At 35.9% G+C, this 12,032-nt stretch overlaps 1 protein-coding gene across 1 annotated transcript; it reads left to right on the plus strand.

Moving 5' to 3' along the window:
• Positions 1-6,023: 6,023 nt before the first annotated feature.
• epcam (epithelial cell adhesion molecule) lies at positions 6,024-10,679 on the plus strand. The gene is made up of 9 exons (XM_059359395.1): positions 6,024-6,383; positions 7,128-7,229; positions 7,315-7,576; positions 7,670-7,741; positions 8,298-8,364; positions 8,470-8,565; positions 9,366-9,563; positions 10,129-10,173; positions 10,288-10,679. The coding sequence occupies exons 1-9, from the start codon at positions 6,329-6,331 to the stop codon at positions 10,309-10,311; spliced, it is 921 nt and encodes a 306-aa protein (XP_059215378.1). The 5' UTR covers positions 6,024-6,328; the 3' UTR covers positions 10,312-10,679.
• The last annotated feature ends 1,353 nt before the right edge of the window (positions 10,680-12,032 follow it).

A 12,032-nucleotide genomic window follows, 5' to 3' on the forward strand; every position in this document is an offset into this window, starting at 1 on the left:
AAATACGGTTGGGAACCATGTAATTAAGCAATTAACGTGTTTCAATAAACATCATATTTCCTCTAAACACGCCTCCCACTCCAACATTGCAACAGTTCTGAAGAAATTGAAGCAAGAGCAATCACGTCAGAAAATCACAAACCAGTGTTTCCCACAGGATTTTTATGGTGGTGATGGATGGACGGACCCATTGCATATTTTAATGACTACCACAGTCTAGGTCAGGGATGGGCAACTGGGGGTCTGGGGGCCTCATACGGCCCGCACCCTCACTTGAAGTGGCCCTCAGTACAACTACATGCATTTGAGCATGAAATCTTTAAAGTGCAGTGTAAAAATGCACAAAATTACTTCTTTCAATTAATGTTGGTCTGCTGTTGTTGCACTGAAAAAAAAGAAATCACATTAAGTGGTTATTTTTTATTTGCTTCAACCCTTTTGTATTCCTATTTATACTGTTATACATGCATTTGAGCATGAAATATGTTAAGTTACTGCACTGTAAACATATTTAAAATTGCAGTTTCATCATATCTGGTTAAGTGCACGCTCCTATATGTGGCCCTGTGGTAGTGAACATGAAAAACTGTGGCCCCCTGCAGCATTTAAGTTGCCCATCCCTGGTATAGGTAATTAATGGGAAACACTGCATGTTATCATGTAATTATTGAGTTATTCTTATAATATGGAACTACTGGTCAATCATTTGGTCACTTTTCTCACATGCCCCGGTCCCCCCTCTCTCTGATGTCCCAATAATACATGTCACAAGCTTGTATTTCCCCAGAGTACTCCACTTTTCGGCCCCAGATGGGAATGCTCCTCTCCTGGTCCACTCTACACTCACCATCAGTACTTCATCACCTGCTGCTGTCTCCTCCCAGAACTCCTGCTCCTCTCTGTCTCTCTCCTCCTCTCAACCGTCTCTCTACCCTCCCTCCCTCTCCCCCTTTAACCTCTATTTACTCTATTCTACTCTGTTGATCCTGTACAACGACATCTATTGCACGTCTGTCCGTCCTGGGAGATGGATCCCTCCAGTGGCGGTTCTAGACCAATTTTACTGTGGGGGCCAAGGAGGGGCCAGTGTTTAATCAGAGGGGCACATTAGCACATGAAAAAATGGCAAAGATGATATTTAAGCATTCAAAATCTTTGAATGTCTTGAAAAAGATGCAAAATGACCAAAAAAAAGACACAAAATGAGAAGACAGAATAACAAAAAAAATCCACAGAAGACATAAAAATGACAAAAAAAGACACAAAATGACCAAAAAAGACACAAAATAACTAAAACAGACACGTAAAGACATGAAAAGGATTCAAAAATGGCCCTATAAGACTCCATAGAGTTAAACTATTATACAATGTAACATTCTGAGTTCCTTTTGTGTACAATGAGATATTGTTTGAACAAAAAAAAGGTTAGAATTGCTCCATTGTTCATTGTTATAAATTGATCATTTTATTATTAATTTGACACAGGAGCCACAGAAGGGGCCAAAGGCTTCTTCACAGGGGCAGTGGCCCCTGGAGGCCCCTGTGTACAACCGCCACTGGATCCTTCTTAATTCCCTGTAAAAAGGGTTTTTTGAGGAGTTTTTCCGTGGCCGATGTGAAGGACAGAGGGAGTCGTACCATGTACAGCCTGTAAAGACCTTTGAGGCAAATCTGTAATTTGTGATTTTGGGCTATATTAATTAAAATTGACTTGACTTGACTTGACTAAATGATTCTGGTTCGTCCATCCATCACCACCATATTTTCATAAAAACCTGTGGGAAACACATGTCATTTTGTGACATGATTTCTCTTGCTACAATTTCTTCAGAACTGTTGCATTGTTGTAGAGGCATGTTCAGAGAAAATATGACATTTATTGAAACGTGTTAATTCATGCATTAGGTTGTAAAATGACATGGTTCCCAACCTTATTTTTTAATGGTTTGTGGACTCCAGCTTTAAAGCCTAAAGTTTTGCACTTTGGCCAATGCCAAGTTGTTTGCCAGGAGCAGTGCAGTGGGAGCAAGAGGGATGGTAAATCTGGCACATGCTAATGTTCTGAAGGGGTACTTTGACCCTGTTTCCATTTAGCAGTAACATGTGGAATAGAAAGGTCAAGGAGAGGTCAAATCCCCAGATGCACGGTTAAGGCTGGCAACCGAAAAGACGCTGCTACTGCAGGTGAGAACAAAAAGGTAAAGGTAGATGGATTAGCCTACGAACTAAGCGATCTTCAGTCTAGCAAGCTAATAGGCAAAGTATTTGTATCCAGACCAGGCGGCAATCTCCGTGTCTGAGCATGGAGGCCAACCAGGAAGTGCATTAAGCTGCATTCTACCGAATTCCAGCAGGGGGCGCTAAGTTTGGCTACCAAAAAAATCTGCCCATTCATTTCAGTGCAAAATTTGAAAACTTCTGACTTGATTTATGACCTCAGAAATTTTTTTCAGGAGAACACTATGGTCTCAATCACTAGTAATAAATCATCTTCAAGACAATTTGATGTCAATAGTTCTAATAATGGCCCCATTGAGAAGAAAATAGAAGATAAAGAATCGTATGATTTGGGGCGGGGCTACCTTTGATTGACAGGTCACTGACAAGGCGAGCCGTCACCAGGAGAGAAGCAGAACAATGCGTATCCACGGCAACGTGTCAATAAAGTTATATATAACGTTATATAGATAGAAAAGAGGACGTTTACCGATTTGGTCTCATAACTTTGACCCTTTCACTGTATTTTCACTTAATGACAGTTTATTTGAACGTTTTGTTCAGTAAAAATGTCTTGTTCAGCGTTTGGTTGGACTAACAGACACTCCAAGGAGTCGCTGCTCAGTTTTCTGAGGTAAGAAAGATACATTTTGTTTTTAAGGATGTATTAGAATACAGCAGAGCTTCCTGAGCTTCCTACTCAGACAACAAATGTTTCAGTGTCAGCCAGGCCACGCCCAGAAACGTCCAGATCACACCAAAATTAAAAAGGAAAAGATAAAAATACAGGCAGAGGGCGGCGCTCTTCAGATACAGACACCGCCAGACACTTCTAGAAGTCTAATGATGATTGAGAGGGATTAATTATCTATGAGTCAATACATTGGTTTTATGAAAATCCAACTCATTGTTCCTTTAAAGGGAATAACAGTCATGGAAAAACTTATTAACACATTGTTTTCTTCAATTTCTTGTTCATTTTAATGCCCGGTACAACTAAAAGTACAATTGTTTGGACAAATATATTTGGTAACAACAAAAATAGCTCATAAGAGTTTAATTTAAGAGCTGATATCTAACCATTTCCCATGGTTTTCTTGTTAATAACCAAAATTATTATCAAGAAAACTGTAGTAAACGGCGATTTTTGTTGTTGTCATTATATATTTGTCCAAAACAAATGTTCCTTTAGTTGTACCAGGCATTAAAATGAACAAGAAACTGAAGAAAACTAGGGTGGTCTTATTATTTTTTCCATGACTGTACATTCATTTTTTTGTTGAAAGTTTGAAAGTTTGGAAGTTTGACTTGTTGGAATAAAATTTAAAAAAATGTTTGCAAAATCAGACATTCCAGGAAAACATTTCTATGGCATCTATTCTATCTATCTATCTATCTATCTATCTATCTATCTATCTATCTATCTATCTATCTATCTATCTATCTATCTATCTATCTATCTATCTATCTATCTATCTATCTATCTTTCTTTCTTTAAATTTGAACCTCAAAGATGCAGCACACTCCCCAACTGCCAAATTCTCTAAGTCCGCCCCTTCTAAGTCAGTGATTTCATAACAGCATTCCTTTGTTTTTAGTAGGTTTCCTCTTTAGTATAATGCCTACTTGTTATTGACAGATGTCAACTAATTAGTAATGATTAAGACATGGCTGGTGAGAATATTTAGTCAGATGTTTCTCTGTGACTCAGCTGTGTCCTCCAGCAGAGCGTGACTCACAACACATGGGAAATGTTTTCACAACCTCCGGTTTCTGTCAGGTAAGATACCTGCTACAAACAGGTGATGAGGTCATCATGTCACACTGGGTTAGTCTCTTCATAATAAACAAGATATACACTACCGGTCAAAAGTTTTAGAACACACCAATTTTTCCAGTTTTTTATTGAAATTCAAGCAGTTCAAGTCAAATGAACAGCTTGAAAGGGTACAAAGGTAAGTGGTGAACTGCCAGAGGTAAATAAAAAAAGGTAAGCTTAACCAAAACTGGAAAATAATGTACATTTCAGAATTATACAAGTAGGCCTTTTTCAGGGAACAAGAAATGGGTTAACAACTTAACTCTATGGAGTCTTGGGCTATTTTGTCCATTTTTTGAATTATTTTAATGTCTTTGTAAGTCATTTTGTGTCTTTTTTTGGTCATTTTGTGTCTTTTTTTAGTCATTTTGTGTCTCTTGGTGTCTTTTTTGTCATTTTGTGTCTTTTTTTTTAGTCCTTTAGTCCAACATAAAATGTGATTTTGAATCTTTTTTTTACTTTCAAAACACTATCATGCTCAATAAAGAATTTTAAATGTTGCAAATGTGCATTAATTTCAGAGTACACTGAGACATTAAACTGCATCATTTTCAATTAAATTCTGGAAAAGTTGGGGTGTTCTAAAACTTTTGACCAGTAGTGTATATGTAGAATTATTTGCTTAAACACATATAATACGAACAGGCAAATAAAACTGGAAGTATTTAGATCTTTTTATAATATAATTCCACACCACACTGCAAACATCATTAAAATAAAAGTACGAAAGTATCAGCATGAAAAAAATGTACTTAAAGTATTAAAAATAAAAGTACCCATTATGCAGAATGCCCTTACTCAGATTATTGTTTATATTCTATTGGAGGATTCATATTGATACATTATATGAGTAGCTGTTGATGTTGAAAAGGTAGGGCTCATTTTAAATTATCAATTTATTTTATGAGAATGTGTAATCATTTTAAATTGATCACGCCTTTTTTCATGTTAAATCCTGACACTTTTTACAATATTTAGCTTTAAAATGTAGTAGAGTAGAAGTATAAAATTACATAAAATGGAAATAGTACTCAAGTAAAGAACAAAAACTCCAGTACTTCAGTAATATATATATATATATATATATATATATATATATATATATATATATATATATATAACATATTAGGTAATATATGACAATCAATACATATGTCTGGTATAAACTGTCTAAAGTAATATATTATCCTGCAAGTATAGTACAATGATAAAATTGAATATGTAATGACTTTTTACGTATAAAACGCCAGTTTAAGGTGTGATTATTTAATCTGTAGATATACAGTCATGGAAAAAATTATTAGACCATTGTTTTCTTTTCATTTTAATGCCTGGTACGACTAAAGGTACATTTGATTGGATAAATACAATAATAACAACAAAAATAGGTCATAAGAGTTTACTTTAAGAGCTGATATCTAGACATTTTCCATGGTTTTCTTAAAAATAACCAAAATCATTATCAAGAAAACCATGGAAAATGGCTAGATATCAGCTCTTAAATTGTTACTCTTATGATCTATTTTTGTTGTTATCATTATTTAACAAATGTACCTTTATTTGTACCAGGTTAACAAGAAATTGAAGAAAACAGGGGTGGTCTAATAAGTTTTTCCATGACTGTATCATTGTGGTTGTTTCAGTATAAAAGTCACTATAAGTTGCAGCCTACAGAATAATACAGTGTTTTACAATGAAAATTAAGGCAGAATATGGCTTGTGGAAAATAAACTTTAATGTTCTATACATGTCGAACAGAAATCTGGATTTTTTTTCTCTCCTTAGAATCTATTTAACTTGATTTCTCAGCCAGAAGTATCACAGAAAATTACAGGAATTTTGTATCAGGTATGTCAACAGAGAGAGAGAGTGAGAGACCAAATATGGTCATACCGGAAAAAAGGTGCGTTCGACTCACCCCCCCCCCCCCCTTCTTCTTCAACTATGTAAATTAGCGTGACGTCAATCGACTTCTCGTCTTATAAATTAACTTCACAACAACAGCTCTTTGTCAGTTGGAGAGCAACCAGCAACAGGAATACAACCAACACAAAGCTACAACACAACAACTGCTCGTGCCCGTGACTGCTTACTTACCTGTGTGCGCGCGCTCTCGTTGAGTTTCTCTCCAAACAGGTTTGACCAGGAGGACACACCTGCACAGAGAAAAAGGAAGCCCCGTGCGCTCAGACGCCATTCTGTGCTCAATCTTTGACCTCTGAGGACGACACACGGATAGAAAACCGACCAGGGAAACTTTTTAATAACTTCGTTTTTTATCAATTTTTCATCATGAAGATGTTGATTGCTCTTGTTGTCGTCGCCTTCGCGGCGGCAGCCTCAGCCTGTAAGTAGTTTGACTTTTTTTTTAAACAACTTTTGTTAGTCTAAAATGCATTTCAACGCAGCTGCAGCGAACGCATCATTAAATTGTGATTCTTTGACGATTTCACGTCAAGTACGTCACATAAATACTTTAATAACTTTATTTACTAAACAGCAAAAGGCTGAAATTATACCTTTTTATGTCGAGTGGTTTCACAAGTTTTTTTTTTTTTTGAGGCTTAATTTCTAAACACCTGTCTTACCTGTCTTAAGTGTAACTTTTGCTCGTATTAAGTGACGTAATTGGTGAGAAAACACGGTGAAACGCAGGTTTAAAGCTGTCTGGAAATGAAACGCAGGTAGTTTCGTTGCTGAGTGGGGGTTGGGAGGACTTGTCCCGCTCTCTGGGGACTGTCTGTCTGTTTGGAGAAACCAACGCCCAGGTGTTTGATAAACCTGCTGGTCTACCTGCTGTAGCTGGGCCCGCTCGGTTTTACAGGATTATATACCAGATAATGCAATAAATCCTCAACGTAAAGTGCTTACAACAAGCCTATGACGTCATATATATTAAGTTATTTAGTCTTAACTGTCAAATTATGTTCCATTTACAATCAGAGCAGGCCTATAGTGATGTTAAGCCATAAGGTATTGGGAATATTAAGTGATATTTGACTTTACATGCACTCCACTGAGGAACCATTGACATTATATAGTTAATATTGTGTTTCAGCCGTAATAACATATCATTTTTTTCTTTGCTTAGGTTCATGTGATACTATGAAGTGGGCCACCTGTGATGGAACTCCATGCACGTGTACCCTTCTGGTTGACTCCGGCGTCAAACAACCACTGGACTGCAAAAAATGTAAGTAAAATATGTATATTTCCTTCTGAGCAGCCTACATTTTGTTGTCGACTCGTCTTGATGTGGCTTTTTATTTCACCTCCAGTGATCCCTAAGTGCTACTTGATGAAGGCGGAGATGTACAGAGCTAGAAAGGGGTTGAACACCCGTACCATAGGAGGAAAACCAGTCGAGACTGCCTTTGTGGACAACGATGGCATCTACGACCCAGACTGTGAGAATGACGGCAAATTCAAGGCCAAGCAGTGCAACAACACAGAGGAGTGCTGGTGTGTCAACAGCGCCGGCGTTCGTCGTACAGACAAAGGAGACAAGAACTTGAAATGTGACAAACTGGTGGAGACAAAGTGAGTATTTTCATCCTTTATCGGTGCAGATTGGATGAATAGTTTGAGTGCAAAGTGTTAACATTTTTCTTTTTTTTTTTCTTTTTTCTCCAGCTGGATCCGTCTGCAGCTGACACACGCCCCGGTCAAAGCTGACGCTAAAGTGAATGCTGACAACCTGAAAGTGTAAGTACATTTAAGAGCCTCCTGTTTTTTGTTTTAAATTAATGATGTCCAAGCATGATCCAGTTTAAAAAGCGGTATTAACACATGGTTTTCACAAGGTACAGGGAGGAAGAAGGGCTTTAACAACCGGGTGTTTTCATAAATTATAAATTATTCATGTATTTGTTTATGTAATCTATTTCTCTTCAAAAAAAAAAAAATTGTAGTTATTTATTTTATTTATTTATTTATTTTTTGTAAATATGTATTATTTAAATATGTGTTTAGGGGAAGAAAAAAAAAAAGTGTTAATTGAGTAGTGGAGAAGGTTTAAATAAGCATATGCTTCATCCTACTCCTTTTCGGACATGTTGCGTTCACATTACAGCGTTTGTTTTGACTATTGCTATTTTTCGTTTTGTTTTGATTATTCTCATTGGATGTATTTGATGTATTTGTTTTTGTGTTTACTTTGTTGTTACTCGCACATGTTTGAAATAAAAAAGCTGAACTGAACTGAAATGAACTCATAAGTTTGAATATTTCATAATAATTATCATTTCTCACCCTAATGCAGTGCCATCGCTGATGCCATTAACAAACGTTATGACAACTTCAACAAAGAACTGGTGGAGAAAGTTGAGGTGAGTGTTGTGGCGAGAGGGGAGGGAAACATGATTTATTGAATAATTTTTTACACGTATTTGACATAAAAACTCAAACTAACATATTATTCTGTCATCCTGCAGTACGACCCTGAAGCACGCCTGATTGTGGTGGATGTGAAGAAGCCAAAGGGCGACAAGAGAGACCTGACCAACATGGCCTACTACATGGAGAAAGATGTATGTTGGAGCTTTTTTTTCTTTCATATATATCTTTTATTGGGTTGTCAGGACATAATACATATTCAATCAGAAAAGGTACAATTCACCCATTTTTTTCCCCCTTTTAGAACAACCCCCCGCCCCCCGAACCAGAGAGTTACACTCACATAAAATAAGCAAAAAACAATAAATAGTAATGATAATGAGAAAATACAACTCTCTCTCCCCCTCAAAGAAAAACAGGAGGGGTGAACAGTAGCCGAATAAATAATAAAAAACGAAAAATATACATACATACACATAAAACCAAACAAATAATAATACTAAATAAATAAATAAAATTAAAAGGGACATTTAGAGGAGATATACAGAATGCTTAGAAAAAACAAACAAAATAGCAATAACAATTTGTATATGTTGTGCCTAGAGTTTGACCACCAAATCAGTATACTAAAAACAATTACTGGCCATTTAAAAGTTATATCAATTCATCTTAATTAGAACCATCTATGTTAATCATCTAACAATGAAGTAGACTCAATTAGGGAAAGAATGGGATTCCAAGTTTTATAAAAGTTGTCGGAGCAAAAAATAAAAATATACATACATACACATAAAACCAAACAAATAATAATACTAAATAAATAAAATAAAAAGGGACATTTAGAGGAGATATACAGAATGCTTAGAAAAAATTAACAAAAAAATAGCTATAACAAATGTTGGAGCTTTTTATTTTAATTTCACACAGCACTTATAAACCTGTGTTTGCCCGTTGACTTTGACTCACCCCGTTATTTGGTTCTCCTCTCCTGCAGGTGAAGGTTCTGCCCCTGTTCAAGAACCAGGATGCGTTCGAGCCCACCGTGAGTGGAACCAAGCTGCCGATGGAGAAGATCCTGGTCTACTACGTGGATGAGGAGCCCCCCACCTTCACCATGCAGCACCTGTCTGGTGGCATCATCGCCGTCATCGTGGTGGTGGTGCTGGCTGTGGTCGCCGGCCTGCTGGTCCTGGTGAGTCCATTTAACTACCTACTGTTACGGAAAAACACATTAGACCGCCCTTTTTCCTCAATTTCCTGTTCATTTTAATGCCTGGTACAATTAAAGGTACATTTGTTTGGATAAATATAATGATAAGAACAAAAATAGCTCATAAGAGTTTAATTTAAGAGCTGATATCTAGACATTTTCTATGGTTTTCTTGATAATGATTTTGGTTATTATCAAGAAAACCTTGGAAAATGGCTAGATATCAGCTCTTTAAAAAAACACTGCAAAAAAAAAAAATTTGAACTCAAAATTTCAAGGCAACAAACTTTGAGAAAATTTTAAGTTGGATAATTAAATGATTTTCTTGATAAAAAAACAAAATCATTATCAATAAAACCCTTGAAAATGGTAAGATATCAGCTCTTAAACTCATATGAGCTATTTTTGTTATATTTGTCCAAACAAATGTACTTTTAGGTGAACAAGGCATTAAAATAAAACAATATATATGTATTATGCTTGAGCACAATGTAGATTTTCTGTCTTTTTTTTACCTGAGTGCTAATTTTCTTTTTTGTCTGCACAGTTCTTCGCCAGAAAGCGACAGAATCAGAGATACAACAAAGCCCAGGTGAGATGCATTTCCTCTAACTTATTTTTAAACTTCAAGAAATCTGTAAAATGCACTTTCTGCACCATAAAAAATGTGTTTTAACAACTTTTTTTAATTCTTTTTTTTTTTCAGCAAAGAGAGATGGAGGCCATGTAAAGTCTTCATTGCAGCAGGAGACTATGAAGAGTCAGCTTGTACATCAACCTTTTGGATTACTTTTTGCAGTGGGAGTGTGCCATTTTTACCATGTTACTTGAGGAATACAGATTGTAAAGGGACAATCAACCTTTTTATCCATGTTGGCACTACTGGTTCAGCCATTTATTTATAAATCGTGTAAAGTCTTAATGCATCGTCCAATCTACATGCCATAAACAATTGTGCTTTTTTAAAATATGCCTGCCACGTTTTAAATGTTAGAACTTGTTGAATGGTTTAAAATTCTACGTCATAGATTGTACAGTTTCTTACTTACTAATGTGTGTTTGTTTGGATTGTTTTTAATAAAAAATGTCTTAAAAGACTGATGTGGTGCTGCAGGTTTCTTTTTTTTATGTCACAGTGGAAAAGTACAACAGATTATACTGCATGGGGGGAAGGGAACAAGGTAGAGGAAGACATTGTGGGCACAGTTTTGCATGTTGTGCTAAATGAATATGCTAATAATCCTACCTGATAAAATCAAACACAGTTGCAGTATGTAGACACATTTTAACCTGCCTTTGTCTTTCATGTAAGAGCCCTGCTTGCATATAGGTGGATAGTAAGAAGCCTTTTGTTTGTGTGTTCATTTTAATGCCTGGTACAATTAAAGGTACATTTGTTTGGACAAATAAAATGATAACAACAAAAATAGCTTATAAGAGTTTAATTTAAGAGCTCATATCTAGACATTTTCTATGGTTTTCTTGATTAAAAACCAAAATCATTATCAATAAAACCATGGAAAATGGCTAGATATCAGCTCTTAAACTCATATGAGCTATTTTTGTTATCATATTTATCATATTTGTCCAAACATAGACACATTTTAACCTGCCTTTGTCTGTCTTGCATGTAAGAGCCCTGCTTGCATATAGGTGGATAGTAAGAAGCCTTTTGTTTGTGTGTGACAGTTTGCATGCAGGCTTCTTCACAGATTAGTTTCCTAATAGGTGTGGCAGCCCTGGTTTCAATGCCTCAGTGTTTGTTTCTTTAGAGGACATTTTTATTCACACTTAAACGTTGAACCCTCCTCTTGTCTTGCTGACATTCTGTAGATTATTTCCAACCTGTTTGTGCTCAGACGTGTGGAATGTGTGCTTTTTATGTGTCGGTGATACAGCGAGGCTGAAACTTATACTTTGCTATCTGACAACACCTGTTTAACCCATAAGAACCCAGAGCCAGTTATCCTTAACCCTATAAAGCCTGAACCGTGAAATAATTGCCAGAAAATTCTAAATTTTCAAAACTGGAGTGTTTGTTGAACCGGCTAACATTTTTTTAAATTCAATATCAATTTTCATATATGAATTTAATTTGGATACATCAGGTCTTTTTGTGCAATTTGTTGCTCACAATTTGCTTTTCTTGAACTAACATAATCACATAAAACCTAATATTTTTAACCAAATAAAACTTTGACTTCCCTTTTAACATTTTCCTCAAACATACAAAATATTTTTTTCCATATAAAACAATATCATACATCTGCTGATATGAAGTTTTCACGCAGCAATGACAGATCCACCAGTGGAACCAGCAAATCATTTTTGTTACATCTGGTATTTTTGTGAAATTTGTTGCTCAGTTTTTTTAATCATCAATTCATGTTTTTCAGGAAAAAAATATCACACTGATGATGTATAGGTCTCAAAAATGTATGTATCAAATAT

Source organism: Centropristis striata, chromosome 20, assembly GCF_030273125.1.
Source record: "Centropristis striata isolate RG_2023a ecotype Rhode Island chromosome 20, C.striata_1.0, whole genome shotgun sequence".
In the NCBI taxonomy this organism is placed as follows: domain Eukaryota; kingdom Metazoa; phylum Chordata; class Actinopteri; order Perciformes; family Serranidae; genus Centropristis; species Centropristis striata.

Excerpts from the sequence above, each read along its gene's own strand:
- epcam (XM_059359395.1), top strand. The coding sequence starts at position 6,329 with ATGAAGATGTTGATTGCTCTTGTTGTCGTCGCCTTCGCGGCGGCAGCC. Across the intron at positions 7,230-7,314 it reads ACCACTGGACTGCAAAAAAT|TGATCCCTAAGTGCTACTTG; the intron begins GTAAGTAAAATA and ends TTTCACCTCCAG. Across the intron at positions 10,174-10,287 it reads AGAGATACAACAAAGCCCAG|CAAAGAGAGATGGAGGCCAT; the intron begins GTGAGATGCATT and ends TTTTTTTTTCAG.